Source organism: Calliopsis andreniformis, chromosome 10 (assembly GCF_051401765.1).
Source record: "Calliopsis andreniformis isolate RMS-2024a chromosome 10, iyCalAndr_principal, whole genome shotgun sequence".
In the NCBI taxonomy this organism is placed as follows: domain Eukaryota; kingdom Metazoa; phylum Arthropoda; class Insecta; order Hymenoptera; family Andrenidae; genus Calliopsis; species Calliopsis andreniformis.
Window position 1 is genome coordinate 14192020 of NC_135071.1, and position 24102 is coordinate 14216121.

The following is a 24102-nucleotide window of genomic DNA, read 5'->3' on the forward strand; positions in this document are numbered from 1 at the left end:
GTTTCAATTTTACTTTCATTGAAAACACAGTGCTCAGCAGTAGACAAGAGGCTCATAAATATATTCTTTCTTCATTGTCATTATTTTCTAGTGTTAAGCTACATCGATTAACGCAATTAACGATCTAAAATTTAAACGATGCTCGAACATAGAGATCACTAACAGAAGTAGGGCATTTCGATTTTATCTAGCTTTCAAAGAAGTAAATATGTAAAGCAAAAAATGAAGACATGGTACTAATAAATTCCAGAATATAAATTTCTAAGAAACTAGTTATACATTTACTCGCTATAAACTCACAAGAAACAAGCTTATAAGAAATAGTGAGTCGTTCTTTGGAGGCATTGTGCTTCTTCTTTTCTCTAAACTCTAAATAATTTTTTAGAATTATTCGCATTGATTTGACTTCCCAAACTATATACGTTATTTTTCTTCTTCTTTTTGCTAGCTCATAAGTTCTCTCAAAAAGATGTATATTCTCGTTGTACGCATAGAGTCGTAGACTTAGATCGAATAAACATTAATTTCTAATTTTCAAGTACCCTTTGCTCTTAAATTAGAATATTTGTTCAAAATAACATGTAATAAAGACAGTGTAAAAAAGAAGCTATACGATAACTCCTGCAAGGTTTGTGTTAGATGCCCCAGGGTTGAAGACAGAATCGACTTTGGCGTCTTTCCATCAGTTATCCTGATGGAGCTCCCCACTTGTTTCCTTGGTCAATAATTTGTACGTTCAGGATCCGATGCTAGATTCGCTAAAAACGAGTTTCAAATGGCTTTGATGGCTAGACATTGTGCAGTCAGGTTTTGCCAAAAGTGACCTCAATTTTAGATGAAGTTATGAACCCCTTTTCTACAGATTTTATATTGCTTTATGCATCCTTGAATTCAAGAAAAATTCTTATTAATTCTTTTCTAGGAGTTTTCTTCGCGTTTTCTTTCACAGGACTTAGTCCTCCCTAAAAAGACTTCGCTTTTTTGAAATTTTTTAGTCATCCTCAAGGGGATACTTAAAGATTAGAACTAATCTAGAAATTGGAAGTATCTTAGAAATTAGGACGATTAGAAAGTTCTTTGTTGATTATTAAAAAATTTTTTTGTTGAATTAATTCCAAAATTGATTTGGAATTTCTTCAAACAACTTCGCCGCTTTTACATAATACTTCTTTTCTGTCTTATCTGTGTTCTGTATAAATAGCATAAAATTAATAGTAAAATTTTGTCCACTGTGCAGAATTTACGTAAATACTTCTCACTTGCAAAAGAAAAAAATTAAATAATATCTTGGCGAAATGCCCAGTCTGAAAGTTGAAATTTATACAATGCATTTTAAATAGTTTAATGTGGATTTCTCTATAAAAAGAATTGTAATAAAGAATACGAGTCCGAAAATCCCTAAAGTTTCGAATAGAAAATATGTGTATATATATATATAGGTATGTATATATGTATATATTTGCATACATATACACGTACATAAGGATATTTTCATACTTTTTTCTCATATAAGATATTTAGGATATTTTGTACAATTATAAAGATAATAATCAATTTCTTAACATAGTACTATCAGCCACTTTATCCTATTACTATTAGTCAGTTCATTAAATAGACACTGTTCATTAAATAAGTAATAAAATATAAAATTTGCAAACTTAAATATGCGCTTTAATAATAAGCAGTTAATCGAAGTCAACACTGTTCAAAGGATTAAACAGAAGGAAAGTTATTTTTTATATCTTTTTTTCTGGTCATTTCTTTTCGAAATGACCTTATGTAATGTTTTTAAAAGAACTGATTACCTATGCACGAGAAATTAACTAATTATATTCATAATGTTATTCTCTTTCCTAACAAGTAGTTTTACTCAACGACTTCGTTGACCTAGCGCCCCATGTATGTGTATATGTATCTGTATGTATATATTCGTACAATAATTGTACAATGTTAATGATAATAGTAATAGTAAATACCATACTAACGATCGAGAGAAAACCTCGATTACTTGAGTCCCCATTTGAGTGGAAAGCTCATTTAAAGTGCAGATCAGCTATCGTACTTTCTACTTAACGAGTTAATTCCTAATTGGTGCATCTAATATTGTTTCGATTCACATTAAGGAACTATCTTTGTTAGTTTCATGCGCTCCTACGGTCGCTAGGCTCTTTGTCTATATACACTACCGTCCATTAGTATTTGTGCACTTGATCGAACCTGATTAAGACATTTATATCTTTATTTTAATGAAAATTTCCCCAATAGAGTTGTTATCACTGTATGCTATTAACATTCAGCAGAACAAATGCAAGTTATATATTGTACAATAAATATTATCCATTTATTAATTATATTAAGTGGTGTAAAAATGTCTAGAATTCGCGTGAAATCTGTCTGACTTGGCACTTATTCAAGTCAGACATCGCGAAATCAGTAGAATAGGTCAATAGAGTAAGACAAGTCAGACATACTTTACGTGCAGTTTTGGCGTTTTCTCAACGATTATTATGATTTAATATGATTTTTAACCGATAATTCGTATTAGTTTCTTTAGATATTAATTATATCCATTGATAATATTTATTTAGAGAGGCTTTCATTATAATAAAAATAGGAATGTTTTAAACAAGTTCCAAGTGTGAAGCGATTGTTTATATGGAAAAGTGCTGAATCTTGTCGATTAACGATCCTACGATCGTTTTTACGACTTATTTATGTATTTTGGCAAGTTTTGGCAATTTTGATCGTTCTGGCGTTATTACTTTTGCTAGAAGTGCTTCGCTTCTTTTATAGTAGGTATAATTTGTCTAAAGAGACATAAAAAGTAAAATTTAGATTAATTTTTTATAATCCTTGATACTTGAAATTTATGAGGATTACATTGAATTTTAGACAATTTTTCACAATTCTCTATAATAAAAACTTAATAGGGAGACTGAAATAAAATTATCTATAAATTGAAACTATTAGAACAAATGATCAATTCTAAAATTCCTTGGTTACTCTTGAGATAATTTGAGAACTTTGAAAACATATCTAGGTCGACAAATATTCTTGTATTTTTCTGAAAAGCTTCTTACTGTTAACAATTTCTGAAGAATGCTTTCATTTGTTTATAGGCATTTTTCACTTCGTTGTCATTTTCATGAGTGTCTTAAAGCAAAATTCAGGTAGCCAGTACAATTCATTTCGAAGTTTGTGGAGACTTTCCTTTTTCAAGGAAATTCTTCTAGTAATTAAAAATAAATACATAGAATTAAAGTAGTTGTCTTAGAACGACTATAAAATTTGTTCAATTAAATTATTCGTTGCTAGCTGGACTAGTGTTCACACTCGACTCGTTCACATTTGCTAACGAGAATAGCAAAATGCTCGATCTTCTGCTAATATCATCTTCTTCGTAAAAGCTGGACGTGCTTTTTGATCTCGTAACCAGGGCCCACGGATCCGACGGTATGATTGCGTCGTCCTGTACGTTTTAATTCCGCGATTAATTACGATTACTTAATCTTAAACAGAAATCGTGGAGAGAAACACCTTTATTAATGACACACGTTGATCGAATCCTTTATTGAATTAACTGCCATGCTTTCCATGCATTTTTTCCTCGTACCGAACGAAAAGTATAGCCATGATATTTAGAGCGTGAATTTTCATGCATAAATTGGAATTTCAAAGAAAAAAGAGAAAGAGAGAAGAGTAGTTGACAGGTTGCGGGAAGCGTAGATAAATTACTGGTCGATGAATGTTATTGCAATCTCGAGCAGCATCACATATAATAGCTGTTAAAAGTTTAAAACCACTAGACCGAAATATTGTCAATTCAAAAAACATTTTTTACTATTTTTTAGAGAAAACCCATATCCTCTTTCCCGCTCGTTTATTGATACGGAATCATCGAGAAAATTTAACTTGAAAATTTGAAAGTAGGAAGCTTACTCTTTAAAATGATCCTAGGGAAGTTGTTTTACGTCTTCTTTTCACGAAGTTACAGTAAATCAAAAATTAACAGTGTTTCAGCCTAGTGGTCTTAAACTTTTGGCTTGAAATATGTCTTTGACACACATGCATCTACTGGTTATTAGTAGGCTGCGGAAGTTTATGCAAATTCATCTTTTCATAAACTCGACTAAAGCAATGGGACCTTACTTTGGATACTTAACATATTTTTGCATATTAATTGCATTAATTGCTTCCTAATTCATTCAGATTTTCTATAAATGCATAAATATCCGCAGTCTAATTATTAGTTTTCTTTCGTCAAATATGAGAGTAGACGAGCACGATAGTATACAGTGTTACCTCGACCTCAGCTCGAAAGTACACTCTAAAAATTATCACCTATACAATATGTATTTCAAAACTGACACAATTCAAAAATTGTGGCTCTGAAGCACCTCTATTCGTCATAAAAATTCTACCTAACTACAAATTATTCGACAAAATCATTTACTACGAATAACGAGCATTCTTCTTTAAAAGAGATTATTCATTCTTCTTTAAAAGGTAGATGATTCTGTTCTTCTACATATTACTTTCTAAGAAATTTTTTCCAAGCTCAGAAATAGTTTCTCGCATTTCCTATAAAGCGCTTCTTTGATTTGTCTTTCGCTTTTGAAACACATGCGCGTTATGGGCACACTGTACTCCGAGCGTTAAGTGCTAAAATTGGAGCGTGTTGTCTACTTCTGGAAGCTGTAAAGTCCAGCGCTAGGCGAAAGGTCTCTAAACTATTTTCGTGAAAATATTTCCAATACCAGTAAGTGTTTGCCTGTGGGCGGAAGGGGTGGCTTCAGAAGGGCGACGTCCGTGAGGTCTGGACATGTATTAGGCTGCGGCATTGGCGGTTCCGGAGGTGAGGGCACTGCTTCAATGGGTTCCTCGTATCTCGGAGGTTGAACGCTTTCTACGGGGATGCTTGGGCCCAGAATCCAACTCGCGATGCTTTCGCAGCAGCCACAGAAAAACTCGGACAACCCCTGTCGCAAACCTCGATGAAGGCTCAAGAAGAGCACGGGGTTTACGAAGGCGTGGACGTAGGCGATATGTAGAGTCACCTGGAATTTTATTGCGCAGGCATCTCTTAACAGTTTAATGGCTGGTTGGTTAAAGCCTTGTTCAGATTAGTCGAGTTACTTGGATGCAAGTGTTTTGGGGCAATTTGACCAATGTGAATTTGTTATTTTAGGTGACCTCAAATGTCCCTTGAAGTTTCTATTTCGTCTAAGCACGTTCAGATTGGTCAAGTTACTTGAATTTAGGCCATTAAAATTCATGACTGATCTGATCGAAAGAAACTTTGTTTGTTGAATCGTATAAATGTAGTTGTATTTAAAATGTGACATATATAAATGTTATTTGTTTGGGTGCTGTCGGTGTTTCTCAATCAGTTGGATTTGTCGCATGTCGCACATCGAAGTAGGACATAGGGTAAGGGTAATTTTTATCGGAACAGCTGCGATCATATGAGGTCACAGTGGCGTCACTGGTCAAAGACAGTTGATCATTACGCGAGGCCACAGTGGCGTCACTGGTCGAAAACAGTTGATTATCGCGTGACGTCACAGTGGAGTCACTGGTCATTAAATTGTTAACATCTGATATATAAATTGAGACATTAAAATTTGATATACAGTGGGCGATCGAATAATTATGATCACGTGGAAGGAATTTATATATTTATGTATCATGACTTCGATAATAATGAAGTATATCCTTTCTTCTGCTTTTAACATGTGTATAGATACACAGTTTAATTACGTATAAAGCGTTTGATGTAGTGAGAGTGAACTCACTTTGGCGAAAGTGCTTGAAGTGTGTTTTCCTCTAAACATGCTTTCGGTGAGCTCGCTCTTACTACCCCAAATGCCTCATATTTTATTCAAGACTAGCATAGCATAAGCAACATCCGCATAACAAGGTATTCCTGTAACATGGTTTGACTCTAATACTGACCCTTATAAAATGGAGGAGTTACTTCGACTAAGCTCTCAGAACTGGATCATTTGAAAATGAAAAATTGAAGATACTTTAAAATTCGAAAATTTTAAAGCTTTATATGCGTGAAAGTTTGAATATTTAAAATTGGAGAGTTTGAAAAGATCAAGGTTTACCTCAAATATTTGAAAATTTGTGAAATTGGAGATTAATAGAGCAATAGCTAAATAAAAGAGTTAGATAAATGAGTGTCACAAAATATTCATGTCAATCTTTTTGCTATCATACAATTGTATCAATGGAACTCGAGCTTCGTCTATGTCTTTGTATCAAGCACCAGAATTTTCCTTAACACAGAAGGTTATTTGGAAAAGATTATACAGACACAAAGTAACTATGCGAACTAAACACTGTCAAAGAGATTTGAATTCGCATTGTGTATACGTCAGAAGGCAATGGCAACCTGAGCAGTGGGTGCATTCATGAATGGCTGTTACAAAGTTCAAAAGCCTTCTGAGGGCACAAAGAAGCTTACATGTGATGAGGAAGGCGACACGAGACTAGAAAGTCCTCTAAAGGGTCGATAATCCACTGCTTCTGTTTGTTGCCTTTTCAAAGACACACAATTTACACTAGAATCTCGATTAAGTGACTTAGAATGAGATTCACATTCAGAGCACTCTTTCGATGGCTGATTTTATTATTTCATTTGATTTGAATTGAAATCACTTGGTTTAAAGATTTGAAAGTTTCAGGAGTTGTGTTATTCCTAAGATTCACAACATGTAATTTACATCAGTTCTTTTATACATTCATGAGATTCATTGGGGAAGACTTTCATAAAAATGAAGATATAAACGTCTTAATCAGGCTCCATCGAGCGTATAAATATTTATGAACATCAGTGTTTGTGTATATTATTCCAAGTTTGATGTTTTGGGTGTTGTTATTTACCTCGTGACCAGTAGGGTTCCCTATGTAGGGATGGTCCACCAAGGTGACGAAGAACAGTGGTCCCCAGAAGATACCATATGCGGCTGTTATCACGAGAAACATTTTCACCCTCTGTATGCCCTCTCTCTCCATCCGCTTTAAGTAGTTCCTCATTTTACGGTGCTCCTCTGCCGCTCCGCTTCTCTGAAGCAACACTGTGTTTTTAGATTCTGGTATGTAGAAAGTTTGTTCGAGGAGGGTGTAATTTGGTGATGAGCTATTTCGGAGTACGAACCGAATTTTGAAAACCACAGTTATCGATATTAAATCAAATTGAAGAGTTTACAACGAATATTAATCACTGTTATAGTTTACGTCTGCTTTTATGAGACCAGCTTGTAGTGGTCAGAAACGATGTTAGTAATGTTAGTGATATGGAGTAACATAAATATATATTTGAGTACTTTTGTACCCTTTTGATAGATGATAAAAGTTAACAAGTATTTTTTTTTAAGAGACTCCATATATTTTTATGGACCTAGGAAAATGTGGAGCAGAAATAAGTGGTTTCAAATAGAAATAAAACTATTTTGGGACAATGCAAGGTTTTTATTGAAAATTTGGGAGAAAAGTGTGGGGATGTGAATAATCTATATTCTAAAATCAGTGGATAATTATAAAACCACTGTGTTTGTTACCTACTGTAATAAGTGCTGTTGACAGACATATATTTTTTCTTTTTTTATTTTTATATTCACAGTCAGTGATGAGTTTAAAATTTATCTGTCAAGTGAGTTTATATTGTTTTATGATTTAGCGATTTTTGTAGGTTCAGAAGTGAATGAAGTGGTCTATATTCTCATTTATTCTCATTATTTAAATTATTTTTTAATAGGATAATTGCACTGGTGAACAATGATATCATTTATTATTACCTTAGGAGTACCGCCATTGGTGGATGCAACAGGGTTATCAGGAACCCCATTCGTTTGTTGGTTTCCAGTTGTATTCACGAGAATCGTCAGTAAGGCTACTTTTACCTATTACAAAAATCGATTACATGGTTTGCTTATTATACGTGAAGAACTGTTCTTTTTCCTCTCACACGATTAAGTGGAAATAACCACTAGAATAAAATTTGTGTTTATTTAACTACGAGATAGTCGACGTGAAATTAAAGTTCTTTTTACTTACGGGTTAGAAAATAACAAAAATTAAAATATTAAACAGGTTTTGAATATTTGGCAGTTCAAAATTGGCAAATTTGAAAAATTGTAGGTTTTGTTCAGGCACCTAAAAATCTTGGAAAAAAAGTCTCCCAATTGCAAAATCGACTTGCCCAATAAATTCTCTTTTTTTTTTATCATAATCAAAGACTAAAAAATATACATTTTCGACATTAAAACTTTCGAAACGTATTTTCATTTCTCTTAAAACTTCTTTCCACCGCTCTACTCTATAAATATCATTGTTAAATGCATTCCATCGGAAATATTCCGGTCCTCGACCTTCTCAGCTCATTCATATTAATAAATGTCTCGATTCAGCAGTCCCGTAAATGGGCTAGCAAATTTGTACAACGAACCATTATGTACAATACAAAGAGTGAAGTAACATTGTGCAGAGAAAACCAATATCAATTACGGGGGAGCGTGAAACTTGTATTACTTGTTATAAATTGATCTGATTGGAAAATCCAGAGTTTATGGCAAACGTAACAGCGAAAAGTAAAATTGAATTCCCGAGTATCTGTAGGTGGATTTTCTTATATGGAGGTACTTTCTGTGGAAATGCGGGCTATGTCTACGAAAAGTTAATCTTGCATGAGATAGAAAGAAAATTGGAAAATATTTTTAGAACCAATTTCATGAATCAAATTTACGAAAAATACATGTATTCATTTTAAAGAATTATTTTTTTGTTGTACGTATACTGAACATAACATGTCATAATCAGTTGTAATTTACTTTTCGTTTCCTTTCAGTTTATTTCACATTTTGTTTCTTGATATTCATTTTTTGGAAATGAATACAGTGCAGTCGAAATTATGCCTACTTGGGAATTATTCAAAATGAGTAATAGTAGATTATAATAATTGACAGTTATTGAAACACATTCAAGCATTATCCAATCCTTGAAAATTGAAACTTGCTGGTATAGTAAAATGGATGTACATATGTAAATGTTGAGTTAAGACAGTAAAGACAGGAAAACAGAGAAAGATAAATTTAAAGGTGTAGGTGAACTAGAAATCAGATAATCAATACTTGTAGCAGGAATATCAAAACGTCTTATTCTTAACTTAGAAATCAGTCCACTTCCCTTTGTTTGACGATGCTCATTCAATTGGAAGAATGAACAGAAATTATTCTCGTTAGTCTAAATATCTCCTATAATTGCTAATTTATGTTATAATAAATATTTACATGTACACGTGTACATAATAAAGGAAGTGTTCAAATTTTCAAATCATTGAAATTTTAACTCTATTTGGTCAGTCATGTGCTATCCTTCGAGGAAGAATATTTCGAAATATTGCAGTTGTAGGAAGTTAAGATCTCGAATATTGTTTCTTGGAGTCTTGTAAACACGTACCGCTTCGACGTTAGCTTTGGTGAGGTCTTTGTGCAGTTTCCTGAGGTGAATGAGGGTGAGAGCCACGCAGATCATGTTGATGGCGATCCAAAGCGCGTTTAGGATGTAATGACGAAAGGGGCCATGCACGAGAGGACAGCTTGGAGCATTGTGTCCTGATTCTGTGTTCGCAGCAAGTGCACCACTGAGAAACGTGGGTCCCAGGTTGATGGTGATACTCGCGAACCATATCATGAATGTTCCGAATAAAACACACTGAAACAACAATTCTTACAATATTAGCTACATATTATTATTAATATACAATTATACAGGAGTTTGACAATAGGAAATCAATAGGTGATTCTACACTACTTATACAATTTTTTTTTGGTGTATTTTATATACTTCACTAATGTGAAAATGTCCAAATACCAAATGTCCATTCCAAAGAATGACAAAATTGCGTTTAAAAATTCCTTTCGCTGTTATTAATTGTCGAGAAAGCTTCTGAAATTCGCGGGAAATGTGTCTGACTTGTGACTCATTCTACTGGCTACGCTGTGTCTGACCTGAGTCGTGCAGGTCGACGTTAGAATAAGTCCTAAGTCAGAGGAATTTTAGGCGTTTCCTCAATAATAATTAATAATTATTCGAATACTTCTTATACAGTCAAGTTCGATGAACCACTTCTCTGGTGGTGGATTCTGCGCATGAAAATAATAAAAAAGGTCATATGTTTATATATACCATATCTAACCTTGTTTCGAGTTATAGCGAGTTCTGTAATATCCTTATTTTGAGGTCATACACTTATTTGAGGTCATTCTTGTTTGTCATACAAAACAGGACTTAATATCTGATGTTGAACCTCGTATTCTAATTCCATAAACACTTCCTCTTACATACTGCACTAGACGTGCCCATTAGGTGCATAGCTGTCATTTCTTGATTAGAGGAACTTCCCATTTTCACACAATGTATTTCAGCAATCTGATATCCAGCGCTTTAATGACTCATAAGTGAAATATTAAAAGAGGAAGTGTTCATGAAATTAGAATAGAGGATTCAACGTCAGACATTGAGTTCCATTTGTAAATCAATTAGATGGAATTAGTTCGAATATTTCTAGTTTTTAAAAGAATTATTCGAGCATGAAACTCGCCATGACTTGAGAATAAGGTCAAATGCGGCATATTTTTATGGAAACTTTTTTTACTGCCTTCGTGTGCAGAATTCAGTCTCTGAAACGGTTTCATAGTTTGCACAAATATAAAACAAGCAATAAAAATGTAATAAGTTATACTACTTCGAAAATTGTGGCTTTGAATATTTCTAAATTGAAGTGTTCGGGATACAATGCAATGATCTCTCCATAATTCTCGATTTTAATTCACTAGTTTAAACCCAGATAACGATAGCCATCCTGAAACCGTTAATATCAGCTTCGAAACTTGAAAATTCGAACAAATCAAACTACTGTTTTAAACAGAACTCCCCTCGTATCGAATATTTAATAGTTTGTTTAGCATGTATGTAGGTGTTGGTCGATCGACAGGGTGGGCCAAAATTGATAAAAGGACGCGACAAACAAACGGGACGTCACGATTAATTCTGTTTTAAAAGTACTGACATTCCGCTGCGGACAGTTTACAACCACGGTTTTTCACTATTCAGTGCGTCCTAACAATGCATGTGACACTTCCATTATATTCTCTTTCTCTTTCTCTCCCTTTGCTCTTTTAACCCCTTTCATTTCCGCTTCATAAAGGACAGAGGATCTATGGGGTGCACGTAACGCATCTAGCTGCAACACGCTTCAATTTACACCAGATCAGTTCAGATCTAGGAAGTATTTTAAATTTTCAAATTTTAAAAGTATAATTTTCAATTTCTCAAATTTTAAGGGTTTCAACTCTCAGATAATTAAAGTTTTCAAATTTTTAAATTTTCAGCTAGCCAGATTTTCGAATATTTCGTATACAAATCTTGAATTTCTCAAATTTTCTAATCTATGGATTTATCCCTAGATTTTCAACTATTTCAGTTAAGTACAAAAACTTTCAAATTTTCAAACGCCAAAACCTTCAGATCGGCAAGTATTGAATTATAAAAATCTTGAGTTTCCCCAACATTTCAATCTAGAAATTTCAGCTTCACAAATATTAAAAGCTTTCAAATACTAAAATCGTAAAATTTTCGAAACCTTCGTGTACATTTCTTTCAATTTCTGGATTGCAATTGCTGAAACTCTGTTCTGTGAGTGTTCCCTTGGTATCAAAAAGATGGCAATCAGTTACGAGCCCATAGAAATGAAAAGACGTGTTTGCTACCTAATTCCAAATCGCGATTTTCCATCAAAACAACACTGAAGATGTAGGAATTAATTAAACAGCCCACCCTGATATAAGCGCTATCTCTGTGACACTATTCATGTGAACTGGGTCTACAAACACATTTTTGTCCCACTTTTGGGCACATTCAATATGCAATCGTAACGCTCATCAAGGTTCTCTGTCATCGTACTGGAATCGTACGTATTATGTACCAGCTACATAAATATGTAGATGTCAAAGATAAATGGGTTAAGTGAATTCAATAGACGCAGAGTGGAAAAAGCGTAAATAAAGGGACGAACGACACTTGCCTGGGGTGAGTCCATCAGCAGAGGAGTCGTAAGGTCGGCCTCTTCATCAGTTTCCGGAAAAATCGGGCTGTCGTTCAATACTGTCGTCAGCATATTCACCGTTGAGACTGTCACCAGCAGGAGAAATGCTGTCTCCACCAGAGAACACTTAGTCATCGGCTGACAATTTAGTATGCTTGATCCGAGGGGTAATAAAATCGCGGCTCTCGCGCAGTCTACCATCGCCTGATGGAATAGTAGCCCCTGGGACCACCTAAAATAACAAATCGTAGCTTTCTTTTTAAACCAAAATTTTATAACAGTATGAGACACAGTAATAAGCTTCAAAAATGTTACATTAAAAATAAAGCAGGTAAATATGAACTTGTCGTCTTCAAAGTAGCTTCCTTATCGAAAGACTAAAATGAAAGATTCTCAAATCAAATCTCGTAGACTGACGTATTAAGTTTTTATAAAAGAAAATAAATTGTCAAGTAGTAGTTGAATTGAGAGAAGTAAATATCTTGTAAGTGGATTTTTCAATCGGAAAAGCTAGTTAATGGGATTTTCAATTTTGTTAAAGGGTGAAAAATTGTGAATTTACCTAGCTTATCTCTTCTTGGCCTTTTGTGTTCTTTTTTAAAAAAGCTACTTTTAGTTATCAAAGGAATGTATCTTTAGAAATTCTTAGTTCAAAATTACTGTATCTTGAATACCAGAAAGTGAGAAAAAAAGGGACCACTTTCAAGATACTCTGCCATTCACTGAAATAAAGTTTTCTTCAAGATTTTCCTGTTAACTATTGTCAGGCTTTTGCAGCAGTAAAATTAGCATGCCTTTGAGTAGTTGTGTTAAATATACAAATCGAAGCATTAAAGAGCTGTAAAGTGCAGCGTAGCCTTGAACGTCGATCGTTTGATTATCGTGTGATGAGTAGACCGATTCTCAAGAGGAGATAAAGTGTCATCAAAATTTGATAGCTCTAGTCCTTGACGAGAATAAGGGCAAGTATTTCTCTGTCAGTCATTAAAATTAGAATTCGTGTTCTCAAATAAGATTATATCTAACCTTCAAGACGTGTCATTAGAGACTTGCCAAAGATGCGATAAGAAGGAAACTGTTGCAGTAGCTCGTACCCTAGAAGCATAATTGCTCTGCTACTTTTACGAGTAGCATTTATGAACTGGATAGATTTTAATTTTTCTCTGAGCGTCGTCGCAAAATGCAATTTAAAAAGATTAAGGGATAAGGGGTTGCAAATTTAAGAAAGTGTTTATCACCCCTACGAACGTTTTCACCCCTAGCTCTACTTGAACTGCGTTTGCTCAAAGTTTCAAATTTATTTCAGTTTTCAAGTTCCTGAATCGTCCTTGATAGTGTTCACGAGATTCTCCAAATATATTTTCTGAAATATTGTAGTTTCTGAAGTCTATTTGGACTTTTAGGCCTGATTAATGACCTAGTCATTTAGATATGCTTGAAAGCTTGATACTGTGTCTTTGATCTTCACTTTACCTCGCCTGGTTGTTTTTTGAGATCAAAGACAGGGCGTTGGTGTTTTATTTTCTAAAAGTTACCTCCGCAGTTGTCGCCTGGTCAGGATAAGAGCCATGAGGACAAAGTTCGCTCCCATTCCGAGGGCGCCAAGGCTAAAGATTAACGTTGCTTCTGTGGCACCACCAGGATGACACTGGAAAACTTTCGTTGCGTTCGACGACACGTTACCCGATGCGCCGATTCCAAATCGCAGGTTGGCCCCTATCATCGCCGCCGATTCACCTATTTCAAAAATAATCAATTTCAACAATGAAAAAACGACGCAAAACTAGAGCCAGATGAATCGCGTGAAGTTTTACTAGTGAATCATCTGAACCAGAAAGAACGAAACAAACAAAGTGCTTTTTGGGAGTCTCTGTGATGACTAGAAAGAAAAATACAGTATTGTCTCGATAAAATCTCGCTAGTACGATATTTTTTATCAATATAAAATATTCAACAATTTGTTATCTCAAATAATAACGAATGTATTAGAAGAACTTTATCCTCTAAATGTTCATCTACCATCTATCTAAAAGGATTTAGACTACATAAAAAAATACTCTGCAGCTTCCAAAATAATATAACAAAATCTCGAATTCAAGTTCGATTTAAATTTCTTGATTGTAATAGTACTCGGAGGCATGTTTTTTGACTGTTTCAAGGGTCCTGTGAGTGTATCGTTCTCCAAACTACTTCGTTATGTCTTCATTTAGCGAGGTAAACTACTTCGTAGAAAATCGATGGGAATAATTAAAACTTTCGAGTGTTCTTAAACTCTGTAATTAGAATAAGATACTAAACTCAAAGCGACGGTAATTACGCGAAGGAGGCGAACAATTTCGATTCGCTTAAAATAACATTTTAAGAGGGGCGAGGGCGGGGGGAAGATTATTACTGTTTTTGTGAGATATGGTAGTTAGATAAGGCTGAAATCGACTTAGCTGGGAATAAGTAATTTGTACGACTATGGATTTCAATGCTAATTTTGATATGCATAGTAATTAGGAGGATTGGCCAGCTTCTTTTGCCTTTGCTTCATTATCGAAGATATTTAGCTTCATTAGCGGATATTCGTATTTTTTTCTGTGTCAAGTTTTCCTGTTCCTCGTGTCGTGGAAATATTTCAACATCCGCTACTGCTTCTGTATGATAACGAAATACGTGGCATTATTTTAAATGTTTCATTTGCAAGTCTTCACGTGTTTCTTGTAATTTGAAACAGAACGCTTCTGCTATGAATTTCTCAAAATTTTAGACAGATTTTTCGGATGATCTCATATCTTTTTACAGTTGTCCTTATTTTTTAGTAACAAGTATGCTTTTATGACTCACTCTGCATTAACGATTCAGTTGCTCTTAGAAGATTACTATTATCATAAAGATTCTAGAACGCATCTCTCCTGCAGGAAGAGTGAAAATTATAGGGCTTTATAGACCAAGAGGTGAAAAGAACGAGGGGAAATCGATTATATTCTTTTGAAGGATTCTGAAAGGATCTTGAAAGCAGGATATCGGATCCTTTCGGAAAGTATCATACAGAAATTCAATACGGCCGCTTACATTCCAATTTTGCTGTTCCTTTGAGAAAAACCACTAACAGCATGTTTCTTTTTTTACTTTACTATGTAAAAGAAAGAGTGAATAGACCGTAAAATGACAGAACAAATAATTTTGTTCCCTTTGTTCACTTTCCATAATTTTCTTCATTTATTAAAGAAGAAAAATGGAAATTTCCAGATCAGAAAGGGTAAAACAGGAAAGAGAATCATTTCTTAATAAATGTAAAAAGATTGTAAATGTTTCGTAAATATTTATAAGAATTTACTTTAACAAAAACCTTCTCTTAAAATAGTTCCTTAAATCCTTAAAGGAAGACAAACCAGAATTACAATTAATATGAACATGAAAGTTATTTGTAGATAATTCAAAGATTTCTCCCACTTGCATAAATGTACCTTATATTTTATTTATTCAAAAATTACTGCAATAAATCACAAATAGGTGAATCTATAAAATACAAACTGCAGTTAAGTAGGTAATTCCTAGAAGGAAATAATGGTCCATGAAAATTCCCTGTTTAAACGTTCCACTGGTTTCATTGAGCCATCATCTTGTTGCTTCACTCAAATTCACGCGATTTTATTGGGTCATTGGGTAAACTTATCATTATCGTCGATCGATTAACGCTTGATTAGCTCTACTTCAATTGGAAACCACCTGGCTTTGTTTGTGTGCGTGTCTCACATTCAGTACACCTAGTATTATAATATTTACAAAATTTCTGCTGACAAAACCAAACTTAAATATTAATAAATGTGAAACCTCGATCCTCGTCTCCCTTCAGCAATAAATTAACGAAAGTCGATATTATTTATGAGAAGATCTAGAAGATCGCGAAGATAAAATTTAGCCTTATTTAATGCATTTCGAAATTAAATTCACGGCGAATGTTCGAATAAACACACAACTGTGTTAAGCAAAGTTCATGAGCTTTGGGACATTTGAAATTTTGAAGAGTTCGCGAATTTCATCGCTGGCATTTCAAGTCTTTACTTTCCGCAGAATTTCAGTTACGAGAGTACACAAAGAATTTATTCTCCTTGGTATTCTCAGAGCCCGAGCATCTATTGACGTTGAAACTTTCTTCTTTCTTCCAGCGACGTTACTCTCCTCGAGTTAGGTGCAAAAATTACAAGAACAATTAGAGGGAAAAATTATCGAACTCTTATCAAAATAGCCCCATGCTTTCGATTCAATTCTTATGTGTGCTGATAATTATGAAAATGGTGTAACTAAAAAATCCAAAAAGGGATAACTAACTTTGTTATACTTGTTTCATGACATAAATCTATAGTACACAAAAAAATCGTAAATTTAGTTCTTTCGATATTTTTTAAATAAAATTCTTTATCATGTTAAATAATTGTAGTCTAATTTCTCATTTGAAGCTTCAAATTGTCAGTTTCTGAAAATTTTCCCTTTCAGCATGTTCCAACTTTCAAATATTCGCATCATTAAGAGATGTTTCAGCATCGCGCTCACCTTGGCGCAGTTTAATTGAAGTTCAAATACATTTACCTCGCGGTTTGCCTTTCATACGTTAGATACCCCTTTACGCTTGTCTTTTACAAGGGAACCGATGAAAGATTAACTTAGCACTCCTCTCGCGTGTAATCTTTGAAGGCTCTGCCGTCACGTTAATTATTTTCTGCACGTGTTACTCTGCGCCGCTCACTCGTTCCGCTTTAATTTTACAGTTTTCAATTTTCCCTCCGCGACTTCGTTCCCTTCTTTTTTGCCAATTTGAAGTTATTTCGTTCCTCCAGTAACTAAAGTTTGGACACGCTTGCTGGTTTTTATTAAAGTTACATTACACAACAGAAAAGTAGTTCATATTTTTATGAAGTTATACATACAATTTTTGTTCTTTTCTTGAAAACTATTATATCAGTTGTAGCACGTTATTTATTGACATATAGTGAAAGAAATAATCACATGTGTTTATTTGCATTTAAATCGTGTATTTTATAAAAATATCTTCCCTTTTTTTAGAATTTAGGGAGTAATTCAGATTTATTGAATTTAATATCAATATATAATGTTTCAATGCTGAAAAGGGACTACAATCTAGCGTGTGTCGTAAACAAGTTCGTGTGTCGCTGTATCTTCTAGTTAGCGTAGCGAGTATCATCTCATGTGCGAAAATGCGACTTGCTCTCCTAGTATATATGTATCTGTTTAGGCGCGTATATGTCTACCGAAACATGGTAAAAGCTGTTCTTCCGTGGGAAAACGATACCATTTACGCTAACTCGACAGCAAGTGCTCATCCAGCTATAATACGATGATTTAATGCCGAAAATTTCACAGGTGTTCGGTAACATACTAAATATCCTTAATTTAATAAAAGAATGGCATACACTACTACTGTCTCCATATATTAGTAAACAGTGATTAAGCCATTGGTACCTATAGGTACTTTAAAGGAAATCGCCTCACAGGAATTATTATTAACGATTGCCATTACTCTCTAGAGTAATAATAAGTAATAATCGAAAGTTAAATAGCAAGAGATATAAGAAAGTGTATTAAAACTTTTTTGCACTGTTCTGCTCTTCGATGCATTTGCGAAATTACAGTATCTTTTTGTTAGTTAGACTTTAAGACATTATTATTCTAAAATGAGGAACAGATCGAATTAAGTTTCATTTGACTGTGTTGCATTTGAGCTCTTCTACCACCCTTTAAAATATTACTACGTGTATTGTTTAAACAGTCTTCGTTTTGAGATTCAGTTATACAAACACTTTTCTGCCTTTGTTAATTTCGATAACGTAGGTTCTACTGTATTCGTAGTCTGTAATAACTTCACCACTGCGCAGAATTTAGAAAAGGTGAAAGGTTACGACATGAAAAGTGAAGTGTGCACAGTTTGTGCAGAATCGTAAATTATGAAGTTTCGCCTATCGCGCAGTTAGGTACAGAAATTATGAAGACTTCGAAAGTTTGAAACTTTGAGGAATGAAGTGCAATATGTTTAGAGCAATAATACGTGATTAGTAATTGCTTATTTTACGTCAGTTGCCCAGCTGCAGCGTTACAAATTTGAAATAAATCTGTAACAAGGATAAATCAAATAAACTGCGTGAAATATAAAATTCGACTCGTATTGGAGGATGTGTAAAGCTATAACTTAACGTTAAATCGAGTTTCTGACTCTTGGAATTGTTTCCAAGTCGAGGAATGAAAAGTAGCGTCGAGGCTGTGGAAAATTTTGCATACTCGAGAACTTTTCAAGAATTGGAAAGTTACATACTAGTTGTTTCCTTGTTGGTGACAGTTCTGAATATCATAAATGACAGTATTTCGACATTCAATATTTAAGTTTTAAATAATACTTAAACAAAACAAATCTGAAAGAGTAATTTTATAAATTTCTTTATACTTACTCGTCTAAATTCTGTACACTTCCGTTCAGACTGTATTTTTGTTGATCGTAAAACATGTCTAACAGTACCTCAATTTGCATACAGTAATCACAACACGTTTGTGAATAATGACTGATTCAATCTTCCGACGTTAGTTATTTTAATTTCATTTAAATTTAATTTCTGCAAGCACTGTAAGAAACCTGAATTAAACTATCTCTGTCCACTGGACATTAGGACATGTGCAGCGAACAAGATAACTTTTACGATGCCATTAAATTTATTTTTCTTAACGTTTTAAAGCTGTAAAACATATTTCCTACGCTAAAATTTCTGATGAAAACAAATTTAGATTTTAGTTATAAACAATTTTTAGTAACTGTCATAATTCCTCCAAAATTATATTCCAAAGTCAACTCTAATACTATGACAAATTCCTAACTCTAACATTTTCAAATTATCAAGTTTTGTAATAATTAAAGTCCACATCTTCAGTGTCTCAGCTTTTCAAATCTTCAGGAGTATAAAAAAATATATATCTTATAGTTAGTTGGGCAAGTTTCGATACTTGACCGGGTTTATTTACCATCTCTTGATTTTTTACTATCAATATTGTCTCTATTATCATAGTGTAGTCTAAAGATAGTTTATCATATAACTAATTGCAAATTAATTTGAGGAAACAAATTTCAATCTCGCCAGTTGAATATCCGTCGAAAAGCAATTACATGCTCAGTTTCGAAATTCAGGATGCAGGTGAAATTGTGCCCGTGGCCTGTAACGAAATTAGGAGAACTCGAAAGACAAACTCGCTGGAATCGGTAAACAGGGGAAGCCACGTGAAAGGGCCAGACAGATCCCGAGAGAGTTGCGACAATTCAGTTGCTCCCAACTCGAACTTTCGACGAAAAACTTCGTCGAATCTGGGATATCGTCACGATAACAACAGTTTCTCTAGCAGAGAATTGAATATCATCTGGGTATATGTGAATATTTTCAATATAATGAAAACCTACTTTTAAATGGATGTCATCAATGAATATTATTAATATTTTAAAAAAAAAGAAACTAATAGGGATTATGTGTTAAAAATTATAATTACGTGATTACAAATATCATAAAAATTGTTTTTATATATCATACAAATTAATGGTGAATAATACGATAAATGATCGAACATGTATCGAAACAGAACTGTACTTTGATTTTAAGCATTTTTCATTTTGCAAAATGTAAGCTGACACAACAATCTAATTTGTTTTCTAGGCTGATTTAATCATACTAAAACGAAGAATTTGGGAAGCAATTCGTTTCGAAGTATTGGACTTGTATCTTGTCTATTACTACCTTCTTTAAAATGCTTTTACTTTTGATTAAATTCTAGCCAGGCTTAATTTTAATTTTCTCTACCTTTTACAATTCTCCACGATGAATGTGCATAGACCTTTGCAATAACGTTCCACTTTTACCACCAATTGAATCAAGAGAGCACTTTAAGCTAATTAACCTATGAGCCGAACTTGTGAAAATATATGCTTCGACGTAATTAGCTTTTAATTAATAATTATGAGCTGTGAGAGCCATGCTGTTACACGCTTTCGGCGAATTTCGGTATTATCTTCAAAGTGAAGGAGGTTGTCGGAAACTTAGTACAAAATGGAAGTATGTTATAGAGTCTTGTCTCGATACAAGGACTGGTCTCGATACAAGTTCTTCCCTTGTTGTAAGTCCTTATTTCAAATATAAAAAATGTTAAATTCTGATAATATGTTACTTATTCGATGTTAGAGAAGCATTGTAACTTCATTGCCAATTTTTTTGGTTGTTAATTATGTATACTTATTCTTCTTTGTAATGTATAGTTTAAAAATTGAATTTTCTTTTAATTGAACTGAAGAAAATGACCCTCGTTTCGCGTTTCGCAAACATAAGCTTTTTCGATAGTATCTTTCATTGTAGTTTACAATGTTTCGAGTTCTAGAGCTTAAATTTCTTCAGATATAATTTTGTTTCGATATAAGTTATAGTCACGTGAAATCAGACACGAGCTCATATGTAGAATATTAGCTCGTTTGTAAGCTTAGTTTATATTTCACAATTTAAATTCGGTTTTAAGTGAACATAAATACAGTAGCAAGCTCATATCGAAACAGTATACTAGTACAGTAACCATGAGGATACCATCGAGTTTACACCAAGACAACACTATAGAAGCAAAAAAGCAAAAAAAAAAAAAAAAAAAAAAAAACAGTTTACTAGTGTTTCATTGTCACAGCAGCGAAAACTTTGCTCTGATTACTCAAAAATTGCCTCAATAGACGCCCTCCTCCCTTAACGAAGCATTATCTAGCTATCAAGTCTCCTCACCCTGTGCTCCCTAAAATCGCATCTCTGGACTCCTTTCATCCCTGTCACGTCTTCTTCGCGGGTGTGTCTCCTTGAAAATTCACCATGTTAAAACGGCGCTATCACCACCACCACCGCCGCTACTGCCACCACCACCGCCACTGTCACTGCCACTGCCACCACCTCGACCGCCGCCACCTCCACTGCCACCCCCCGCCACGTTTCCGCTCGTCAAAGGAGGCTCGCGCGCGCCAACAGCGGGGCTTGAAAAATGGATACGGCTGAAGGATCGGGAGGGTGAGGGAGACAGTGACGAGAGGGTGCAGAAGTTTTTCGGTTCTCTCGGCTCGGGACACGAGAGAGCACTGAGGAATGGAGCCCCTGATGCGAGGATGGCAACCCCCTCCAGAGCACCGCGACGTGCGCGCGCGTATCTCGAGCATGTTGGCATGTTCTCGGTGTTGTTTCGCTAGGGTGGGTTGACAGGGGGATGCCGATGGCTCATATAGTGGCTCTTGGGGTAGCACCGCAGGCTCGAACTCCAGGGCGAATTTTCGCGCGGGGAATTGGCTTTGGCGCGGCGCGATCATCGTTGTCTCGATATAGGCTCGCCAGTTATAGTGGGTGACCAAGCTTCTACGAACGCGTAGAAATTATCGCTTCTTTCAGGCGGGTGGGAACTGTCATAAATGCAAGTTATTTTCTGATTTTTTAATTATTTTAATTATTTCTTTTTTAGTTTTAGGTAACTTTGTATATTAACATTTTAAGGGGCAGGCTCTGGAGAAACTTTAAAACAAAGGTGATTTTCGGTCATTTTTTTGTATTATAGAACCCTGATGAAACTTGTTTTTTTTTTTATATATGCATGTTTTCTAACTTTCCAAGGTATAAATATTGTTTTCTTTTCCTTACAAGTTATTGGCTTTTTGTGAAGTAATAAATGATATTCTCTGTGGATCCGTCGATGATCTTTATCAGCGTGCAGTCTAGCGTTTATTTAGTGTGATCTACGAGACGAAGTCAAATGGAGATTTTTTTCGTCATAGAACTATGCATCGTATGAATTAAAATCGTGGTTAAAAAATACAACATTAATGTTAATACGCGATCCTTGTCAACTCTACAATTTTGGTTTTAATTATATATGAAACATAGTTTGCATAATTAATATTATGGATCAAGCAGGTTCATACGATAAGGAACTTATCAAACTTATGTATCTCATTAATAGAAATTTCTTGTCAATATCTTCGACTAATTTATCGAGTTCAGTAGCTAAAGTAATCACTGTTTATGCCAAATTTATATGCAGCGTACCTGGGTCGATTTTATCACTTGACTATCTTGAAGGGGAGAATTTCGATATAAACTGAAGGCGAATCCATCAGCGAAAATTACGAGCTCCAGCGTGTAAAACGTAAACGTATGCAGCAGACAAAGTCGATTGCATGACACTTCTTTTTGCTCGCTTTTAATGGATAGCGAACTCGCAGTACTTTTTGAAATTAAAGTCGGTTTTATTAATGTTCACGTTACTGCAGCCACTTAATGAGGATTCTGATTTAGGAAACCATATAGTAGATATTTCTCCAATACAATGGAATATTTTAAATAAAAATCTTTAACTTTTCAAGTTACCAAATTTTTGTGATATTTTATGGTTTATAATTACAGATACATTCATTCTCACAACTTGTGTAATAGAATACATAGATACCTATTAAGAACAGTTGGAATTCGTTAAACGAAAATTGAAGATGCTAGAGTACTGTTCAGTTTGCAATGAGGAACTATATATTCTTTAAAGCTCCATATATATCCAGACAGTGAATACAGTATCCACATTTTATGGGAAATTATTTACCAAATAAAGAAGAACTAAAAGATACATCAAAATGTTAAGACTATTTTCTCCACTGATGTCGCTAGATTGATCTCGATATACGAGTTATCTTCTCCACTGCCCAGAGTAGAATGGCTGGCTTCAGGTTTCAGATGAGCTAACAGCTTCTTCAGGTCATTCAAGTGTAGTAGTACACATCAATCATTGTACATTTCAAGGCAAAGAAAAGTTGAAAGGAATTCAACTTCGCTTGAAGCTTGAAAGGATATTCTTAGTCAAATAAATAGCAGGTTCACATTGGTCAGGTTTCACAAAATTACTTGAATTCAAGTAACTTGACTAATCTGAACGAACTTATATGGAGATCAAGTCATCAGATTTGGAGAATTGCTTCTGCTGTGGATCCCTCAATTGCTTGTCCTTTTGTGCCTGTTTAGAATATGAAAACTTAGATGAAAAGTACTGAAACAATATGCTATACAATACTCTCAAAAACTTGAACCCAAAAATTTGTTCTTTGCTGCTTAATGCAGGAGTGTATTCAGTATTTTAATATTATTCAGTTTTCAGTATTTTAGTATTTAATAATACCTATTCAGTATTTTCTTTCACTTTAACCACGAATTTCTGTTCTGAACATCTCAGTTCCAAGTACATTATTCTTTAGCTGAGCTTGAGCTTTCGAGTTCTTAGGCTTTATACAGCATTCCCCTGCATATTCATTTTATCATGAGCTATGCAAGATATAAAAACACATTGTTATTAATAATCCTTAATGAAGAGGCTCGCGATTTAAAAATCAAGAATGCAAGAGCTGGGAAGGTTAACGAGAACGTCTGCAGCTGATTCAATAGAAGCGACGTTAACTCAGCCTCTTCGAACTGTCTTAATGGTAAATTCTTTATTTTATTTTTCTCAATGCAGCACTCGAAAGGCCTTTAAAATTTAACGAGGATGAGGTCGGCTTTCAGTCCTACTGACACGGAAAGGGGCGAATTAAAGGGAACGAAATATTGTCGCAGGAGCTTTCTTTCACTGTGAATTGAGAATATTCTATTCTATAACAATCTGGAATTCTGTCTAGAACGATTCAAATTGATTACCTCGTGCAGAGCAAGAGCAAGAAAAATCTGAAGGTTTTAGTCACGATGGGAGTCTCTATAGGAAGTGTTATCAATATTAGGAATTAAACACAGTTGAAGATTTTCTTCTACATATAGACGTAAACTTTCTTCTATGAACGTAGATATTATTCTACTTCTATTTTCTGCAGAGACAGAAACTATTTCTCACAATTTTAGTTAAATAATTTTTTCTTCTTTATAATGCATGTACATTTACATATACTTCACTGAGGAAGTAGTTATATCGAT

General features: G+C 34.3%; 2 protein-coding genes across 3 annotated transcripts in view; one reads left to right on the plus strand and one right to left on the minus strand.

The window, feature by feature from the left end:
- Nucleotides 1-24102, plus strand: part of LOC143184419 (midasin) — a 45667-nt gene that overhangs the window by 8339 nt on the left and 13226 nt on the right. The window lies entirely within an intron of this gene.
- LOC143184420 (uncharacterized) lies at nucleotides 1658-21033 on the minus strand. 2 transcript variants are annotated; one of them, XM_076386630.1, is made up of 8 exons: nucleotides 20905-21033; nucleotides 13648-13849; nucleotides 12092-12344; nucleotides 9466-9720; nucleotides 7806-7910; nucleotides 6892-7074; nucleotides 4758-5057; nucleotides 1658-3469 (listed from the first exon to the last, which is right to left on the minus strand). In XM_076386630.1, the coding sequence occupies exons 2-8, from the start codon at nucleotides 13833-13835 to the stop codon at nucleotides 3302-3304; spliced, it is 1452 nt and encodes a 483-aa protein (XP_076242745.1). In that variant the 5' UTR covers nucleotides 13836-13849; nucleotides 20905-21033; the 3' UTR covers nucleotides 1658-3301. The 2 variants fall into 2 exon arrangements, with proteins under 2 accessions (XP_076242745.1, XP_076242746.1); XM_076386631.1 differs by having other exon boundaries at nucleotides 3334-3509.

Coding starts and splice junctions, on each gene's coding strand:
- LOC143184420 (XM_076386630.1), bottom strand. CDS start 13,835: ATGATAGGGGCCAACCTGCGATTTGGAATCGGCGCATCGGGTAACGTG. Junction 12,345..13,647: donor ACCAGGCGACAACTGCGGAG/GTAACTTTTAGA, acceptor TTGTTATTTTAG/GTGGTCCCAGGGGCTACTAT. Junction 5,058..6,891: donor GGAACCCTACTGGTCACGAG/GTAAATAACAAC, acceptor ATAAAATTCCAG/GTGACTCTACATATCGCCTA.